The 21,587-nt window shown below is 46.1% G+C and overlaps 1 protein-coding gene across 1 annotated transcript in view; it reads right to left on the reverse strand.

Annotated features, from left to right (window-relative positions):
• Positions 1-21,587, reverse strand: part of LOC137332346 (E3 ubiquitin-protein ligase HECW1-like) — a 316,523-nt gene that overhangs the window by 97,777 nt on the left and 197,159 nt on the right. The window contains exons 17-19 of the mRNA XM_067996100.1: positions 5,810-5,919; positions 4,514-4,634; positions 3,716-3,829 (exon numbers count right to left, since the gene is read on the reverse strand). Of these exons, the coding sequence (XP_067852201.1) occupies positions 3,716-3,829; positions 4,514-4,634; positions 5,810-5,919 (345 nt within the window). The remainder of the gene's footprint in view (positions 1-3,715; positions 3,830-4,513; positions 4,635-5,809; positions 5,920-21,587) is intronic.

Consider the following 21,587-nt stretch of genomic DNA (forward strand, 5'->3'; position numbering starts at 1 on the left):
ACAGTTGTCATGTAGGTAAACGTAGCAGCCATTTCCACATCAATTTGAATGGAGGGTTTGACTGATTCCTAAATCAGTGAATGACTGTTTGCCACAGTCTTATTCAATTCATCTGGAACATTGCCTTAACAGTAGTTGGCAGTGAAATATTAGTGTGTGTATGTATGTGTCTGTGTCTCCTGTATAAACATTTATGATATAACTGTCATCTCAATGACAATTACAATATGCAGTCAAAGTCCATTAAACACACATTTTATGTTAACATAATTCTGAGGTAGGCACAAAATTTAATTGTACCAAATCATTTATAATCACTTATCATTCTTTCTTATTAGAATTTCTAATTCAAGCACATCACTTCAATACAAATCCCTAAATCAATTATAAGATAGCCTGCCCATCTTCTATAAAATACTCTGCACAATGTAGAATACAATTGTTTTTTAAATGATTCCAGTTTTTTGCCTCTACTATTCTACCTGGAAGTCTATTTCACATGCTGGTCACTCTTAGTGTACTGAATTTCCTGATATTAGTCCTAAATTTACCTTTACTGGTTTGAACCTGTGACCCTTGTTCAACTCTCGTAATTTAATTTAAAGTAATATTCTGGGTTTACTTTGTCCATTTTACTTCTCGCCTCTCAGACCCCTCCTTTCCAGGCTGAAAAGTCCAACTTTCTCCAGTCTTTCCTCATAATGCAGACCCAACACCAGGATTCAGTCCCACATCTCTTCTCTGCACAGCCTGCAGCACTTGAATGTCTCCCTTGTGCGTCAACGACCAGAACTGAACATAGCTTTCAAAGTGTGGTCTGACCTGAGCACTAAAAAATTTGATCTCTACCTCTTCTGACTTACAGTCTATTTTTTTGTATATGTAGTTCAATATTCCATTGGTTTTGCTGATTGCTCCTCTTCATTGGTTGCACATGTTTACCATCGAGCCTACTAAGACTCCTAGGCCTCTTTCAATTTTGTCCTTAGCTATTTCAACACCATTCATGGAGTATGTGTGTGTTGCATATTATTCCCTCCTTTGTTACACATGTCTGCGTTAAATTTCATGGGCCAATGCTTTGTGTGCACATAATTTGTCAAACACATTCTCTAATTTCTGAGATACCTCTTCCAATTTCATTGCCACACTTAGTTTGTTATTAACTGCAAATTTGAACACTTTGCATTGAAGTTCTGAACCCAGGTCATTTATGGAACTAAAAACAGTCGTAATCCCAGCACTGAGCCCTATGGTATCCCACTCAGTACCTCCCCCAACCCTGACATGACTCCTCCAGCGAGTACTCATTGTTTCCTACACTTCAACCAGTTTCTTATCCATTCCCAAGGTTTACTCTGAATCCAGCTTTGAGTTTAAGTAATAGATATTCATATGGAATTTTGTCAAAAACCACATTGTAAGGCTTTCCACAGTCCAGTTGTGTTATCACTGACTCTAAGTTGAGGAGGTGGGTCAGGCAGCATATTCCCTTTCTGAATCCATATCGGCTTCTGTTTACTAGCATTGAAATTTCCTTTGGGCTTCTCCAGCTCCACCGCCGTAACTTCAATGGAAGTTTGTCAAACCTCCACCAAACGTAAGGTGGTGGAACGGGAGAAGCCGAAAGGAAATTCTCAACACAGGCTATTATTGGACAGATAATCCTCAAGTTTACTCCTGATAACTGATGCCATTATTTTACCTAATGGGCCTGTGGCTGTTTTGTCACACTTTTTGAAGACAATTTGGCATGTTTCCAATCATGAGATGTAATATATGGATTCGTCAAATGACTACTTTTATGTGCAGTTTGCAGAAAGCTTGATCCAAGTAAAATATTTCTTGGCAAAGTCATTTTGCATTTCTCAGCATTGAACTGCGCTCAGGATGTTCCTATTGTTGCCATTTTTACATTACAGAACTAATTCAAATGGGAGCATTACGTGCTGGGGCTCTCGGTGCTATGGAATCTGCCACATTTACAATGCAACGGCAGCAACATTAAAAGAAAGTGCACAAGTACAGTTGTTGGAAAATTGCAAATGTGACTTGCATTTCTAGCCAGCGGATGGTCACTGGTGGTTGAGAAAGATCAGTGCAGGTCAGCAAATAGAAAATGATACAGGTTGTCTGGGCATTCTAGTCACCTGCAGTCTGCAGAAATGGTGGGCTGCACTGCCAGTGGAGTAAGTATACTTCACCTCTTGCCATTTGCATTATAGCACTGACACTGAAGTTTGGGCTGTCAATGGCGGCAGCATTGTAATGTAAGGAAGGTATAAAGTACATTGCCCTTAAATTCTTTGGCACGTAATCCCAATGGTTGGGCCCGCCAGTGCCCTCCTGCACTGCCCCTGCCTGAGTTTGTGGGGCAAGTCATAATTTGCATAGAATTTACAGCTCAGAAACAGGCCATTCGGCCCAACTGGTGTATGCCGGTGTTTATGCTCCATACGAGCCTCCTCCCACCCTACTTCATCTAACCCTATCAGCATTTTCCTTTCTCCCTCATGTACTTATCTCGCTTTCCCTTAAATGCATCTATGCTATTCGCCTCAACTACTCCACGTGGTAATTTACCTAATTTGTACGGGGCAGGCGGGTACGAGTTCTACCGCAGGCATGTGCTTGCCCCAAGTGGCTGGCAACACTAGCGCCTGCCTCATTTGGAGTGGGGGAGGGGGGTTTGCCCAGATCCCTCCCAGACCCTGTTGGCCATCTGTGTAAGGGGGTCAAACTGTTCTGTTTTTTTAAAATAAGCTATTTCTTTGGAGGTCTAGGCTACTTCAATGGTCTGGACCCCACTGTTGCTCATATAGAGTCCAGTAGGCTTCAACACACTCGCCATACAGGCCTCCAGAGAGAGGCTGGGTTCCGAGTCAGCCCGGCTAGCTAGAATTACCAGCATAGGGAGTCCCCGGCTTGGCTCTGCTCCCTTTATAAGGTTAACCGGAGGTTGCACCCCTTACAAGGCAAATTGGACACTCCCATAACCAGGTCACCAACATTTTCAGGGGGGCAGGGGTGGAGGTGGGTTCTACCAGTTTCCTGCCAGAGTTACAGTTACTGGCGGAAGTCCAGTGGAATTCCAGCCCCCATGACTCCAGCAAGAAAAAGATTTCTATTTGAAGCAAAAGATCAGGAAAGATTTTTTTAAAAGTCTCTTGGAGCCAGACTTTATAAAACAGGACTAGCTGTAACAAATCCTTAGTACATGAGGAGTAAACTATTAAAAATCTGCTGATAGCAAGAGAATACAGGATTGAAACAGGATGCCGGTGGATTTGCCTGGGATTTATATTATAATGAATGGATTTATAAAGTATATAAAGTATTTAGTGCTTTCTGAACTGAACTTCTTGTTATTTGGTCAATCTCAAATCATACTGAACAATGAAGCTGTACAAAACATGCTGTGTACTATGTGTCTGTGTATTAATATGATTAGGCACATAATGAGGGAATAAAGTGTTTACTTACTGGGAATTTGCAACCTTTATCAGGAATCAAATGGATTAATCAGTCTTAGGAATACTTTGCAATAGGGCTTTAATGATTAAAGTCAGCTTTTGTGTAAAGGTTACTTTGACAAGGTGACTGTAGCTTTCGCTAAGTAATGGTTAAAGACGGAATCAGTCATTGTTGCTGGTATAACGCAAGCGGGAACTGAACAACAGCCAATCAGCATCAAACTCATAAAGCAACTTCATACCCTTCTTCTCCCACGAATGTGACGTACAGCTTGTTCCGTTGCAGATCTTTGCGTGAATAGGCCATAACCTGATTGAAGGTACCTTCCAGCAAGTGGTCCCGGCGTATAATTAACCTGCAAAGGATAGAGTGGAGTTAGAGTGAGGCAGTAGAGGCAGCTGGATGGACAACAGTGCTGCCAGCAGGATTTTTACTGCAAGGAACTTTGCTTTTGTAATTGAAAGCACATGTAAACTATATTTAGCAAGTCCTAAATTATTTTTCTTCTAGAATATGTGTACATTTTGAATCAGGCTATTCATTTACGAACAAGTCTCTTAAATGGGCCTCATCTTCACAAGACACTATTTTTTTGGAAACACACAACACATGGCCTAAACCACAATGAAATGCATCATTGTGTCATTACACGTGATGGAATTGACGCTTTTCTCTCCCCGAACAAAATGTTTTTTTCAGGAAGATAGTGCCTTTTTGGAAAGAAAGGAAGAATATGCATTTATGGTGCATCTTAACTTGCCCTCAGGATGTCTCAAAGTGCCTTATAATCAATGGACTAAATTACGGTTACTCGTGTGTTCAGTCTATAGGGCAGATTTAACAAATTTGTGCTCTTGCCACGGAGGCTTGTGTGGAAAGGCCAGCTGCTTCACAAAATTTTCCATCCATTAATTTTCATGGACAGTAAGTCCTGTGGGCCCTATTGACCTCCATACCCAAATTTCTATGTGGTTCTGGTTCACGAAGCTCCATGAATGTATTTAATTGGCATTATCATGAAGAAATGAAATATCCTTACTTGATTTTTCCTGGTCCTTGCCCGTATCCTTTGGCCTCAAGCTTTCTGTAAAAGTTTCTCAGCTTAGCTTCAAAATCTCTCCTGTATGGTGCAGGAGCCCTTGCACTTGCTCGCTGCATGCCTAGCAAACAAAAATGAAAAGTCTTATTATGATGAATACATTCCTGAAAAATTCATTTGCAGTGCAATTTTTGAAAAACCTTTCAGATTACCACATCGACTAAAATCAGTTCTTTCAGCACATGTCTTCCTCGTCTGTGTGTTGCAGCCACTGACAGTGCTGCAGTCTGGATACAGGACAGATTGCAATAGATAACACAACTCTGCCACTGCTTGCCAGGTGAATTGGAGCCTATCTGCACAGAGATTCTTAGACAACTGCAAGTATGGGCGCCTCTGCTGGCGTTAGTGGGTGGGAGTGTAATGGCGGGTATAAATAGTCCTCATGTGCCTGGCTTCTTTCTCATCTCCCAAAAACATTAGAATTGCAAGATTCCTATAGGGAGACCCATTGTCCACATTTACAGAACTGATGCAAAATATGGCAGTGGCTTAGCCTGTGGCACAAAGTTTTACCTGCATCTAAGTGGTTTCAAAACTTTGGACATAAAAAAGTACAAACATTTATGATTGCTTCCAAACCTGTACTTTGCAGTCTCTGCTGACCCTTTCAATTTCAATAGCATCCTTTCAGCAATTGCTTAACACTCCAGGACATCCATTGTGCATGGGAATTGTTAGCAATCCATTTGGAACCAAGTGTAAATCATGGGGATGCTGAAATGATTGTCATTTGTACCCCATCAAAGTTATAATGAAGCTCCTTCTGGAAATACATGTCAGGGGCAAAATGGGCAGAGATTCAGTGTCTGTTATGCTCCAGGTGTGCCCATTTATGGCATGTATGGAGATAAAAAACCCATTTGGGTTTACGGTCTGGTTTTAACCAATCACATATCTATTTTGAATTCCTCACCCCATCTCACCATGATCTAATGTGAGATTTGATACTAAGAAAGGATAACTACAGTTTTTAGCACAATCTTACTTCTGCTGGACAAAACCAGCTGAGGTTGCAGTGTTACAGCTAAAATGCAAGATGGTCCCTTGATTAAGGGTTGGTGATTTTCTTATTACAGAAAACAACCAGCTTGAATGCAAGATACTTTTCCGATTGTTTTTGGAACTTACACCAGTAGTCTGACCTCTGCTGGATTATTTGCCTCGGGTTACATCAATGATAGGATAGGATTCTACACAGTTCTAATGCTAAACCCAAAGTTCAGTCCAATTTACCTGGGGAGTTCTGAGGTGAAGACCCAGGGGAGCAGCGGGGAGAGTAGTTGTATCCCGAGTGAAATGAAGCAATTGTTGGAACATAGGACATAATCTCATCTTCAAAGAGGCTAAAAGAAAACAGAGTATGGTAAGTAAATGCTTGATTGAGTTGGTAATCAATGCTGGGAAGGAGTCTGCATTACAGTGATCTGGTCAATACTGACTAAACCATTTTCTTTTAAGTATATGGTGTGATCTTTAAACTCGATGATGAAAGATTTCATACTCAGAATTATAGTTGAATGAAGTACTATCATCTCAAAAAAGTGCTTGCCAGACCCTTTTCTCATATTTGCAAACATAGGTGCAATGATGCATTATTATGCACTTGCATGTGCCGTGACTCTGATGCAAATGATGCTTGCCTCTTCCCTTCCTAAATAAAGCTATCCAGTGACTTAATATTAAGAAAATACTCCTTTAAATGACATTACATGGTGACTATAAAACAGATGTCTTTATTCCAGTATAAATAAGCGTAATCTTTTTTATTCAAATAATACAGTACTTTTATGTACTTAGGGTGGGAGGGGAAAGAAGATCCACGAGTAGCTTTACACAGTGAAGACTCATGATAACATATAATGGTTGGATATTCAAAATCATTTTTAATCTGACTGTGTGGGGTCTGTAAATAGCAAACCAAGTGGTTCCAGGGATATACACTGAAAATGAAATGGGTTCGAAACATTTGCTGTATTCCAGCTCTGTGGTACTAGATATTACTCTCTCACTGCATGAACGGCATCATATTTCAGAACATTACAGCACAGTAACAGGCCATCTGGCCCATCAAGTCGCAACTTTCCAGTGGCTTTTACTTTTGAAAGAAAATTGCTATCATTAGTGAGTTTTCACAAAGTCAACTATTTGAACATACTAAAGTACTGTATATATTTTTTGATGTGGAGATGCCAGTGATGGACTGGGGTTGACAATTGTAAACAATTTTACAACACCAAGTTATAGTCCAGCAATTTTATTTTAAATTCACAAGCTTTCGGAGATTTTCTCCTTCCTCAGGCAAATGTTTCAAGATCTCCTTGAAGCCTACGCATTTATACATATTGAACAATACATGGTGTTTACCGACTGCCCCTGCAACTGCCCGTTGCCAAGGCAATCACCGTGTTCAGACAGAGAGGTGTTACCTGCAGAACCCCTGAATACACATTCAACAAAAAAACAAACAGGAAAAAAAACAGAGAAAAAAAAACACAGAGAGAGGCAGAAACATCCGGAAGGCAGAGAGAGCCAGCAAATGACCCATTATATTAAAAACAGATAACATTTGTTCGCTGGTGGGGTAACGTGTAGCGTGACATGAACCCAAGATCCCGGTTGAGGCCGTCCTCATGGGTGCGGAACTTGGCTATCAATTTCTGCTCGACGATTTTGCGTTGTCGTGTGTCTCGAAGGCCGCCTTGGAGTACGCTTACCCGAAGGTCGGTGGATGAATGTCCATGACTGCTGAAGTGTTCCCCGACTGGGAGGGAACCCTCCTGTTTGGCGATTGTTGCGCGGTGTCCGTTGCGCGGTGAACGGACACCGCGCAACAATCGCCAAACAGGAGGGTTCCCTCCCAGTCGGGGAACACTTCAGCAGTCATGGACATTCATCCACCGACCTTCGGGTAAGCGTACTCCAAGGCGGCCTTCGAGACACACGACAACGCAAAATCGTCGAGCAGAAATTGATAGCCAAGTTCCGCACCCATGAGGACGGCCTCAACCGGGATCTTGGGTTCATGTCACGCTACACGTTACCCCACCAGCGAACAAATGTTATCTGTTTTTAATATAATGGGTCATTTGCTGGCTCTCTCTGCCTTCCGGATGTTTCTGCCTCTCTCTGTGTTTTTTTTTTTCTCTGTTTTTTTTCCTGTTTGTTTTTTTGTTGAATGTGTATTCGGGGGTTCTGCAGGTAACACCTCTCTGTCTGAACACGGTGATTGCCTTGGCAACGGGCAGTTGCAGGGGCAGTCGGTAAACACCATGTATTGTTCAATATGTATAAATGCGTAGGCTTCAAGGAGATCTTGAAACATTTGCCTGAGGAAGGAGAAAATCTCCGAAAGCTTGTGAATTTAAAATAAAATTGCTGGACTATAACTTGGTGTTGTAAAATTGTTTACAATTATATATTTTTTATAATTAGTCAAAACAAATAAGAACAATTGAAATTAAAAGCCCTGGGTTATTACAGTACACAAAATGTAACCGACAGCAAACTCTCAAACTGTAATTACAAATTGGTTTCAGATTTTAGATTAAATTCCATTATGCATCACATAGACAACAAGAATATTTACACAAGTGGTCAGAAAATTATTCAAACTCAAATTTACAAGAGAGGGGCCCTAAATTCTCCCAATCACCTGCTGGAATTTGTACATGGGTCAGCAATTGGTTGTGAGGTAGGAGACAAAGAGTAGGAATAAAAGGTTAATTCTCTCATTGACAGGATGCAACAAGTAGTGTTCCCCAGGGATCTGTACTGGGGCTTCAGCTTTTCACCATATAAGAAGAAATAGAGATTTGTATATCCAAGTTTGCAGATGACATTAAGTTAGGAGGCACAGAAAATTGTGGATTCAAGCAGGAAGTTACAAAGGGACATAGACAGACTAAGTAAGTGGGCACAATTGTAACAGATTGAGTTCAATATGGGGAAGTGTGAGGTCATCCTCTTTGGATCTGAGAATGACAAATCGGAATATTTTCTTAATGGCGAGAGACTTGGAGCTGTGGAGAGCAAAGGGATTTAGGTGTCCATGTACACAAGTCATTAAAAGCTAGTGCACAGGTACAAAAAGTAATCAAAAAAGTTAATGGAACGTTGGCCGTTATCTCAAGGGGATTGGAACTCAAAGGTGAGGAAATGATGATTCAGTTGTACAGAGCCTAGGTTAGACCCCATCTGGAGTACTGCATTTAGTTTTGGGCATCGACCCTCAGGAAAAATATATTGGCCTTGGAGTGGGTACAGCACAGATTCACTAGAATGATACCAGGGCTTAAAGGGCTAAATTATGAGGGCAGGTTGCCTAAACTTTGCTTGTATTCCTTTGTGTTTAGAAGTTTGAGGGGTGATCTAATTGAGGTATTTAAATGATTAAGGGATTCAATAGTGTAGATACAGAGAAACAATTTCCTCTGGTGGGGGAATCCAGAACAAGAGGGCATAATCTTAAAATTAGAGCTGGGCCATTTAGGAGTGAAATCAGGAAGCGCTTTTTCACACAAAGGGCAGTGGAAATCTGGAACTCGCTTCCCCAGAAGGCTGTGGATGCTGAATGAATTGAAATTTTCAAGACAAATTGATAGATTTTTGTTAGGCAAGGGTGTCAAAGTATATGGAACAAAGGCGGGTAAATGAAGTTGAGGTACAGATCGGCCGTGATCTAATTGAATGGTGGAACAGGCATGAGGGGCTGAATGGCCTACTCTTGCTCCTACGTTTCTAATTTGGGTAGGAGATCAGGGAAGCCCCGGAGAACCAGAGTAAATGCCCATTTTCAGCCATTTCTCGGGATTCTGCTGATCAAGAGATCAGGAAAATTCAGGGGCATGGTCTTCATCTGTTTGAAAACAAAATCATCCAGCGTTCGTTTAACTGCTGAATGTAGAAAAAAATCATATATAACAGGAACCATTTAAAAATTATCACATTTTTGCCCATGTACACAATCAAGTGTATTTCATTACTCTCAACATTCTTTCAATGTGTATTTCCTTTGTGTTAATAAACCACATTTGGATTGCTGCCAATGAAGGATTTCCAGGTAATGAGCCCTTTTTCTTTGTATGTTGATATTTGGAACAATGAGAGCATTTATACTAGTCTAATCCCACCTTCATGCTCAGTTTCACTATCCTTTAATATTTCCCCTTTTCAAGTCTCTTTTACCAATTGTCTTTTAAAAGAATTTGGGGACTCAGCTTCAACAATGCTTTGAAGGTGATTTCTTTCCCCTCCCTCTGTGTGAAGAACGTCTTTTCAACCTCCCTCTATTTATTTTTGCGATTATCTTAAACACGTTCCCTCTCCTCACTATCTTGCAAACCTGTGAAAACAGACCTGGCAGGGGCGTTCCAATGATCACGAAGATCGGGCCCCAGGACGAGCAAGTAGAAACAGCTATAACCAAATGGAGCTTTGCTGACGTAGAGGTGGATTCTAATGCTGGCCGAAGACCAATCTAAAACCTTTCTCCAGTAGCGTAAAAACAATTTTTTTGCAGCGGACATGTGGCCAGAGGTTCCTGAGCACCTGCGCAACACCATCAGGCTGACCGCAAGGACGGGCGAAGGAACCTCACTGTGGCAACACAACATCTTCGTGAAGGTGCTTCTCGAAGCCAGTGGGTTCAAGGCTACCGACACCTTTTTCCCCAAGAGCGGAAACTTTGACGTGACTTTCAGGGATGTCGCAGGGTGCCTGAAGATGCTCCAGGCTTTCAAGGAGAAGGGGAAGGAAGCATCGCTGTTGCTCCTCACCACGGAGCCGCTCTTCGCGCTCCCGTAGGAGAAGGAACGGACGCCGAACGTCCACACGTTCAACCCCCACGTGCCCATCATGGATGTACTGATGTTCCTCAAGAGATACGTGGACGGAACAGTTTGGAGCGTCGACATCGTGGAAATGTTCGGGATCTGGGCCAGCAAGAGGAGCATCAAGGTGAGGGTGGATGAGGAGGGAAACATTGTTCACCTCAAGCTTTGCGATTGGGATGAGTCGTGGATATGTGGTGGGCCCAGAGTGTGTCGCTTCTGTGGCAAATCTGGGGATGAGGCAGCCTCCTGCAAGGCGGTGATCTGCAAGAAGGAGCGCCACCAAACACTGGACTGTCAGAAGGCCAAGTGCTAAAACCCTGTGTGGAGAGGCTGGTCACCTGTACAAGACCTGCCCAAACCGCAGACACAGCTACACACAGGTGACGCGGGAGAAGAGAGTAGCAGCTGTGGCTGCCTCAAAGGAGGTCAGATCCCTCCCCACTGCTGTGGCCCCACGTGGAAGAGCCAACGGCCAGGAGGAGGACAAAGAGCAGGAAGGGAGAGTCGAGGAAATCAACCAAGCCCCGACACCCAGCCCCAAGACTTCCACTGAGAACACAGAGTCCATGGAAAGTGACCTAGGGGCGGAACGAGGATGGATGACACAGGAAAAGAAAAAGAGGAAGTCCCGTTGGATCAGAGGAACGAATGCCAAAGGTGTGACCAACAGGAAGAGGTGCTTACAGTCCCCAGCGGACAACAGTGACCACGCCTCAGCTGATGAACAAGGTAAAGGGGGAAACCCCACCTTCATCAAAGGAAGCGGCAAAACGCGACGGTGACCAGTGACACCGACATGACGTTCCAGCTCCAGGAACTTGGGAGCAGTAACACCCAGCTCTGGGGCACCAGGAGCAGTGTCGCACCCAGCGCACCCCAACTCTGGGAAATCGGGAGCAGCAACGCGGAGAGCGAGGTCCCCCAACTTTGGGAAATCAGGAGCAGCAACGCGGAGAGCGAGGTCCCCCAACTTTGGGAAATCAGGAGCAGCAACGCGGAGAGCGAGGTCCCCCAACTTTGGGAAATCAGGAGCAGCAACGCGGAGAGCGAGGTCCCCCAACTTTGGGAAATTGGGAGAAGCAACGCGGAAAGCCAAGTCCCCCAACTTCGGGAAATCGGGAGCAGCACGACGGTCAGCGGAGAGAGAACCATAGTGAATGCTGAGGAGTTGGACCTGGTCATGGATCTCACAGGCACATCACCCCACGAAACCCCGCCGACAACTCCTGAGTGCGGACACTCCCCCAACGGAAGACAGGCCTCGTTCTTCAGCCCAAGTTCCATCCAGAAGTTCCTGCACATCACACACGTGCAGAATCTGGATCGAGGGTTGGAAATGGAGGAGACTGATGCAATTGTAGGACCTTAATGGTTGTCCTTTTGTATATTTAAAATGGCTTTAAAAATTGCATCCATAATCGTGCCTAGTATTAAATTGACTATGCGATGTGCTGCGACCCTGAACTACCTGTCCAGGGTCAAGAGGGACCTGCTGTTCGTGCAGGAGTGCGGGATCCCGCACCTCAGCAACTACCGGCAGTGGTCACGCATCTGGACCCATGGGCGGTCGATCTGGTCGGGAAGCAATGGTAGTCGTTCCTCGGGCCTGGGGAGCCAATTCATCATCACTGAGGTTAAGGAGGTGGTGGGGAGCTGCCTGCTCATAGCAGATGTTCTGTATAAAAACGCCCCGCTCCGACTGATCAATGTGTACACCCCGACCCTCAGGAGTGAGCGGCTGGAGGTCCTCCAGCATCTCTCGCTGCTGCCGGCAACTCCACGCCGGCTGTTCTCGCCGGAGACTTCAACTGCATCATTGATGTGGCTGGACGATCCAGCAGGGGCGGTGGTATACCGAACACCACATCCAAACGCCTGATGGAGGCGGTGAAAGACGCAAAGATTCGTGACGTCTTCAGCAACCCTGCAGACGGAGCGCCGCAGAGGTACACCTGGTCCAGGCCAGACTGGTCCGTCCGTTCCAGGATAGACTTCGTATTTGTGTCCCCAACGCTCAAGGTCAGAACCATGGATGTCCGACCAGTGTTCTTCTCTGACCACTGCCTCCTACTGGCCAACTGTCAAACACAAGAGGACCAGAGGGTGGGCAGGGGGATATGGAAGCTGAACGTGAGACTGTTGACCCTGGAGAACATCGAGGAACTAAGGAGGGATTACACAGTTTGGAGGACCGTGAAACCCCTCTTTGATTCCACGGTGCACTGGTGGGAAGCGATCAAGGCCAACATCAAGAGGTTCTTCATCCTCAAAGGTGTTCAGAAGGCAAGAGAAAAACAGAGGGAAGTGTCACAACTCCAGAAAATCATGCAGGGTCTGCTCCAGCTGCAGTCGATGGGGGTCGATATCGGGGAGGAACTCAGAGAGATGAAGAGCCAGCAAGCCTCGCTCTTTGCCTTCGAGGCCTCAGAGATCATCTTCCGGTTCAGAGTCTGCTCTGTTGATCAGGGAGAGAAGTGCTCGCACTTCTTCCAGAAACTGCACAGAGACACCTCTGTGATCAGCAGCCTGAAAGAGGAAGAGGGCTCGCTGATGTCCTCACAGGCCGACATACTGAGGGTCAGCAAGTCCTTTTATGCAGGGCTGTATGACGCGAAGCCCACAGACAGCACGGCCTCCCAGTCCTTCCTGTCCTCTATCATAGAGGTCTTAGACGTCAGCGAGCGGAAGAGCATGGATCAGCAGCCGATTTTGGACGAGCTGACAAAGGCCGACCGGTCCTTCGAGAAGAGTAGAGCTCCCAGAAGCGACGGTTTACCAGTCAAGTTGTACTCTGCACTGTGGGACTGGATGGACCCAATCCTACTGGAAGTGTACGGGGGTATGCTTCTGGCGGGCAGCATGTCAGAGTCCATGAGGAAAGGCATCATCACCCTCATCTACAAGCAGAAGGGGGAGAGGAAAGGAATCAGAAATTGGTGACCCATTTCCTTGCTAAATGTCGACTACAAGATTCTGTCTAAGGCCATCGCCAACAGGCTCAAGTCTGCTCTGGAGCGGGTGATTCACTCTGATCAGACCTGTACTGCACCCGCAGGAAGATCTCTGATAGCCTTGTGCTGCTCAGGGATACGATCGACCCCGTGCAGGACAGGGAGGTGAACACCTACCTCATCAGCCTGGACCAGGAGCTGGCCTTTGATAGAATATCCCACACGTATACGATGGACGTGTTCTCCAAAATGGGGTTTGGGGAAGGAATCTGCGATTGGATCTGACTGCTTCACGCGAATATCTGCAGTGCAATCCTAATCAACGGATGGGAGTCGGAGAGCTTTCCGATCAGATCTGGAGTCAGTCAGGGCTGTCCTCTTTCTGTGGTCTTGTTCGTATGTTGTATCAAGCTGTTTGCCGCGTCCATCAGGAAGGACACAGGTATCAGGGGGGTGACAATCCCAGGCAACAGAGGTTCTCAGGTCAAGGCCTCCCTGTACGTGGACAATGTCACCATCTTCTGCTTCGATCAGCAGTCAGTCCACACACTGATGGGCATCTGCGACCAGTTTGAACTGGCCTCGGGGGCCAGAGTGAACCGTAATAAGAGTGAGGCCATGTTCTTTGGCAGGTGGGAGACCCAATTCTTTGTCCCCTTCACTGTCGGGTCCGACTACCTGAAGGTGCTGGGGATCTGGTTTGGAGGGCCCCAGACCAACACCAAGAAGTGGGAGGGAGCAGGTGGCCAACGCCAATCAGAAGCTTTGTATGGGGGGTGGGCGCTCCCACTCCATGGTCGGCAGGAACCTAGTGATAACGTGAGAGGTGTTCATGGTGTTACTCTATGTAGCCGAAGTCTGACCCATTCCTTGCTGCTCCACTGTCAGTCACGCGAGCTATCTTCCACTTTGTCTGGAGGCCCAACGTAGAGCGTGACCGCTGGACCACCATGTACAAGCCCCCAGACAAAGGAGGGGGAAGGGCGTCCCCAATACTGCTTTGATCCTGATGGCCACCTTTGTGTGTGGCTACCTCAGGCTGTGAGTGGAGCCCCAGTACGCAAACACCAAGTATCACTACATGCTGAGTTTTCACCTGTCCACCACACTGAAGGCTGGGTCTGGCCACGCTGGCCGAGCAGATGAAGGATGGCCCGTCCAGCTGAACCGTACCTCACCACCTGTCCCAGGTGGAGAAGTTCCTGAGGAGGAACCCCGTCGACCACAAGGCCATCAGACAGTGGTCGACACAGAACGTTCTGGGGGTTCTGCAGGGAAAGGAGAGGGTTGATCCGATCGGGCAGTTTCCCGACCAGACGTTTGATCCCATTTGGCAGAACGTCTCATCGCCAGAACTGACCAACAGGCACCAGGATGTAGCTAGGATAGTGGTGAGAAGGGCCCTCCAAGTGCGGTCTTTCCAACACGCACGGAATCTCAGCGCCACCGTGAGCTGCCCTCGAGGCCGCAGCAGGGACGAGACCCTCATCCACCTCCTGATGGACTGCCCCTTCGTGCAGAAGGTGGGGAGAGAGATGCGTTGGTATCTGTCCCAGTTCATCCCCAACAGTTCGGTAACACAGGATGCTGTGCTCTACGGACTGTTCCCTGGGGCGCACACCGAGACAGATATCAACTGCTGCTGGAAGACCATCAACTCGGTGAAGGAGGCCCTTTGGTTCACCCGAAAGCTGCTGGTCTTCCAGCTGAAGGAGCTGTCCACGACCGAGTGTTGCCGACTGGCACACTACATGGTCCAGGAGTAAGTGCTATGGGACGCACTGAAGCGAGCCGTGGCCTACGCAAAGGCTCTATGGGGAAAGGCCACTGTGTAAAGCCACCCCACCTTGTATTGTACAAAATGTATTCGAAGATAGCTGCTGTGTTTTGAACTGTAATGACTGGATCGGTGTGTGTATGATCCGTATTCTATTGTTTTGAATTGTAATTGTGTATTTACACTGAATTGTGTGTATCCTTAAATTTCATGAAATAAAGTATATTTTGAAATAAAAAGAAGTGAAAGCAGTCCATCACAGTATACCTTAACTCTTCATCGTGACTTTGGAGAACTGTCCACACAGAAAAAGTTATGCAATCTGTCTTTCTGAAATGAGATTTTTGTGGGGATCGTTTCCTTTTCTATGCCACTGTCAGACCCTGACTCACCTTCTCAGTGTAGCTCTTGTGGGCTGAATGAGATGGGGACCAGTTGGATCTAGAGATTGGACGATCCTGCATTACACCTTTATATCCCTCTTTCTTTGACCTATCCTTCAGTGCTTTTCTGATCCCGCTTTCATTTTTGTTCTTTCTTAATCATTTCCCCATTTCCTTTTCTTTCTCCCTGTCTGCAATATTGGTCGCTCACCTCCTTCCTGAAGCTATTCATGTTTTTGGATTTTCAGGTAGGACCACGGCCTCTTCACTTTTCAAGGCAGTTTTCCCCAATTTTTGGTTGGTATGTGTTTGGCCTGGTCCTCAATGGGTTTGTACTCCTTGCTTCCTTATAGTTCTCAGGAGCCATGTAGTCTAATCTTTGATGCTCCTTACTTGGCTGGTGGTGCCTACTCCTTCAGGCTTGATAAGTTTAGACAGTAATTGATTTGGACCAGTCTGTTTTTATGACCTCTAGTTCTGAATTGTGTTCTCTGTCTACCCTGCAATTCCTTGGTACAAAGCAGGAATGTGTGTTACCATGACTACCAACACCGTAAAACAAAAAGTATGACCCTGTATTCAGTTTTACAGTTAATTTATTCAGCGCTAAGGAGTAGGCAAATAAAAGCATTGGGGGCATATTAAAAGTTGTTCAAGGGAAACTGAAACATTTCAGCCCGAAGAGACTCATTAAGTGAACTGGGCCCTCAGTTTTAATTCTGATCTGGCACAGAACTACTGAGATCAGCATATAGAACTTCTCAAAACGACTCAGAAGGAATCATTTACAAATTACATAGTTTAGTGGGAAAATAAATGGAGTTAATTCAGAAGAAAAGCACCTTATTACGTCAACATCTGAGCAACCAGAGCTTTCGCAGGGTAGTGAAAATCTGGAACACTCACCCTCAAAAGACTGTGAATGCTGGGTCAATTGAAATTTTCAAGACTGAGATTGATAGATTTTTGTTAGTTAAGGATACCAAGGGACATGGAGAAAAGGCGAGTAAATAGAGTTGAGGTACGGATCAGCCATGATCTAATAGAACGGCGGAATAGGCTTGAAGGGCTGAGTGGCCTACTTTTGTTCCTATGTTTCAACATCTCCCAGTTTGCTAGTATTTCTACCAATGGGGATCATTATATTTTGAGATCTGCTCAATGTTCATATCATGAATAAGGGTTTGATCTGAAGTATTCAAGTTGCCTGTATTATTAAAAAAAAACTATGTGCTGGTGGCATATTGGATCAATATTCTGCGAGTCCAACAGTTACGTGGTCCAATTGTAGGTCATTTGATCATATCAGGAGGATCCGGAACAGCAGACAGAGGGATCCGCGGTACAGCAACCGAAGAGGAAACAGTCAAACTGGACTCCTCCGGAGGGTCGCTGCCCTCAGCTTGACATGTATGCCCAAGCTGTCAGGAAATGCGTCAATGCCAGATTCATCAGGCACACTCAGAAGACAGTCCAGAATGTCACCCGAGCACAACGCAACGCCATCAACGCTCTCAAGACCAACCGCAACATCGTCATCAAACCAGCGGACAAAGGAGGAGCCATCGTCATACAGAACAGAACGGACTATTGCAAAGAAGCATACCGACAACTGGACAACCAGGAACACTACAGACGGTTACCCGCAGATCCGACCAAAGAACACACCCACCAGCTCAACAAACTGATCAAGACCTTCGATCCAGACCTTCAAAACATCCTACGCACTCTCATCCCACGTACTCCCCGCGTGGGAGACTTCTACTGCCTCCCAAAGATACACAAAGCCAACACACCCGGACGTCCTATCGTATCAGGCAACGGAACCCTATGTGAGAACCTCTCTGGATACATCGAGGGCATCCTGAAACCCATCGTACAGGGAACCCCCAGCTTCTGTCGCGGCACTACAGACTTCCTACAAAAACTGAGTACCCACGGACCAGTTGAACCAGGAACACTTCTCACCACGATGGACGTCTCGGCACTATACACCAGTATCCCCCATGATGACGGCATCGCTGCGACAGCATCAATACTCAACACCAACAACAGCCAATCTCCAGACACCATCCTACAACTCATCCGCTTCATCCTGGATCACAATGTCTTCACCTTCGATAACCAGTTCTTTACCCAAACACACGGAACAGCCATGGGGACCAAATTTGCACCCCAATACGCCAACATTTTCATGCACAAGTTCGAGCAGGACTTCTTCACTGCACAGGACCCCCAACCAACGCTATACACCAGATACATCGACAAAATTTTCTTTCTATGGACCCATGGCGAAGAATCACTGAAGAGACTACACAATAACATCAACAAGTTCCATCCCACCATCAAGCTCACCATGGACTACTCCTCAGAATCAGTTTCTTTCTTGGACACACGAATCTCCATCAAAGACAGGCACCTCAGCACCTCACTCTACCGCAAGCCCACGGAGAACCTCACGATGCTCCACTTTTCCAGCTTCCACCCTAACCACGTCAAAGAGGCCATCCCTTATGGACAGGCCCTGCGAATACACAGGGTCTGCTCAGACGAGGAGGAACGGGATGGACACCTACAGACTCTGAAAGATGCCCTGGTAAGAACGGGATATGACGCTCGACTCATCGATCGACAGTTCCGACGGGCCACAGCGAAAAATCGCATAGACCTCCTCAGAAGACAAACACGGGACGCAACCAACAGAGTACCCTTCGTCGTCCAGTACTTCCCCGGAGCGGAGAAACTACGCCATGTTCTCCGCAGCCTTCAACATGTCATCAATGACGACAAACACCTCGCTATGGCCATCCCCACACCTCCACTACTCGCCTTTAAACAGCCACCCAACCTCAAACAGACCATCGTTCGCAGCAAATTACCCAGCTTTCAGGAGAACAGCGTCCACGACACCACACAACCCTGCCACGGTAACCTCTGCAAGACATGCCAGATCATCGACACAGATACCACCATCACACGAGAGGACACCACCCACCAGGTGCATGGTTCATACTCCTGTGACTCGGCCAACGTTGTCTACCTCATACGTTGCAGGAAAGGATGCCCCGGAGCATGGTACATTGGCGAGACCATGCAGACACTGCGACAACGGATGAACGGACACCGCGCAACAATCGCCAGACAGGAGGGTTCCCTCCCAGTCGGGGAACACTTCAGCAGTCAGGGACATTCGGCCACCGATCTTCGGGTAAGTGCTCTCCAAGGCGGCCTTCGAGACACACAACAACGCAAAATCGTCGAGCAGAAGTTGATAGCCAAGTTCCGCACCCATGAGGACGGCCTCAACCGGGATCTTGGGTTCATGTCACGCTACACGTTACCCCACCAGCGAACAAAAGCTATCTGTTTTTAATATAATGGGTCATTTGCTGGCTTTCTCTGCCTTCCGGATGTTTCTGCCTCTCTCTCTCTTTTTTTTTCCTGTTTGTTTTTTTGTTGAATGTGTATTCGGGGGTTCTGTAGGTGACACCTCTCTGTCTGAACATGGTGATTGCCTTGACAACGGGCAGTTGCAGGGGCAGTCTGTAAACACCATGTATTGTTCTATGATGTATAAATGCTGAAACAACAGCCAATCTCCAGACGCCATCCTACAACTCATCCGTTTCATCCTGGATCACAATGTCTTCACCTTCGATAACCAGTTCTTTACCCAAACACACGGAACAGCCATGGGGACCAAATTCGCACCCCAATACGCCAACATTTTCATGCACAAGTTCGAGCAGGACTTCTTCACTGCAGAAGACCTCCAACCAACACTATACACCAGATACATCGACGACATTTTCTTTCTATGGACCCACGGCAAGGAATCACTAAAGAGACTACACGATAACATCAACAAGTTCCATCCCACCATCAAGCTCACCATGGACTACTCCTCAGAATCAGTTTCTTTCTTGGACACACGAATCTCCATCAAAGACGGGCACCTCAGCACCTCACTCTACCGCAAGCCCACGGACAACCTCACGATGCTCCACTTTTCCAGCTTCCACCCTAACCACGTCAAAGAGGCCATCCCCTATGGACAGGCCCTGCGAATACACAGGGTCTGCTCAGACGAGGAGGAACGCGATGGACACCTACAGACGCTGAAAGACGCCCTAGTAAGAACGGGATATGACGCTCGACTCATCGATCGACAGTTCCGACGGGCCACAGCAAAAAATCGCATAGACCTCCTCAGGAGACTAACACGGGACGCAACCAACAGAGTACCCTTTGTCGTCCAGTACTTCCCCGGAGCGGAGAAACTACGCCATGTTCTCCGCAGCCTTCAACATGTCATCAATGAGGACAAACACCTCGCTATGGCCATCCCCACACCTCCACTACTCGCCTTTAAACAGCGAACAAATGTTATCTGTTTTTAATATAACGGGTCAGTTGCTGTCTTTTCTATGTTTCTACCTCTCTATCTCTTTTTTTTTGTTTGTTGTTTTTTTTTGGTGATTTGTATATTCTGTGAGACCTGGCAGGTAACACCTGTCTGTCTGCACACTGATTGCCTTGGCAACGGGCAGTTGAAAAAACTGTCTGTAATCACCAAGCATTGTTCTGTGAATTATAAATAAGATTTCATTTCGAGGATTTCATTTCACATCGTTCACCTGACGAAGAGGGAAGCCTCCGAAAGCTTGTGAATTTAAAATAAAATTGCTGGACTATAACTTGGTGTTGTAAAATTGTTTACAATTGTCAACCCCAGTCCATCACCGGCATCTCCACATCATATCAGGAGGAGGCAGAGAGTTGAGGCCAGGTGCTGACCCACAGGAAATTGAAGGACGAGGTGCATAGGCTACTCTTCAGCACTATTGGCTGATTACAGAGCATTACTAGTGGAGCAGCTTTTCTGACCATGGTGTGTTGTGTGTTGTGGGGAGATTTTAAGGATGAGGGGGTAAATGAGAACCAACTTTCCTACAAATGGCAGGGCAGTGTTCCAGGTGCAGCAACAATCAGCACCCTGGATATACACATTGGATTCAGGCAATCTTCAACCCCTCCTCCTGAGTGCAAGTGCAGAACACACCCAAAGTCCACCCCAATCACTTGCATCTGAACCTACTTTTATTCCAGCAGCACTGACCAGAGGACATGTCTCCAACAACAAGAAAAAAAATTCAAAGATCTCGCTCGGAGAGGCAGCAACGTGGGTGTACTGTCACCTCTTATTTATGCCAGTAATAGCAGGTTCTCTTACAATCTTTCACTTTCTCTGTACCTTCCCATAGGTGCCCATAACACAACATTGTGCACTTTACCAACTCATACACAACAACTTCACCCTTTGCCAAGTCCAGCCTGCTCCTGCCACCAGTGTCCAGAACACTGTGCCCACTGAGCTGTAGGTGGGTAAATCACACAGGCCTTCAGCTGTAATGTACCTACCACTATGAAAACTACAGCTAATTTTTTGGCAAAATGGAGACATCAGTTGTTACAGGCTTCAAAAATGTCCTTGGTGCAATGGGGTCTGCTCATTCACAGATCAGCAGGCACTTCTTCCTCATCTATACGCTGCCTCTTGATGGCATTGTCTATAGGCAAGGGGTCAGCTTCCACAACGATGACGACACCCAGCTCTACCTCTCCACCACCTCTCTCTCAACTCCTCCACTGCATCGGTGTTGTCAAACTGCTTGTTCAAAATCAAGTCTTGAATGAGCCACACTCTCCTCCAGTTAAACACTGGGTAGACTGAACCCATCATATTTGTCCCTCCACCCCTCCCCAACAAACTCTGTACCCTCACCTCCAATTCCATCCCAGTCCCCAGCCATGGTCTCAGGCTGAACCAGACTGGTTGCAATCTTGTGACTGGCATTGCGAATGTATTTGGCTCAGTGCTTGATAGAAAAAGCTAGGAGAATTCATCAGAAAGAACCCAAAAAAAGCTAAAACATAATGCAGTAAAGCCCAGTGTTAAATGTCACCTAATTCAACAGCAGTTAAATGAATAATGATTGTGTCAAATAATTTTATTCAATGTCAAGTAATTTTATTTAATTTTAACCGTTCTATTCTTTCTTTCATTTT

Source organism: Heptranchias perlo, chromosome 2 (assembly GCF_035084215.1).
Source record: "Heptranchias perlo isolate sHepPer1 chromosome 2, sHepPer1.hap1, whole genome shotgun sequence".
Taxonomy (NCBI): domain Eukaryota; kingdom Metazoa; phylum Chordata; class Chondrichthyes; order Hexanchiformes; family Hexanchidae; genus Heptranchias; species Heptranchias perlo.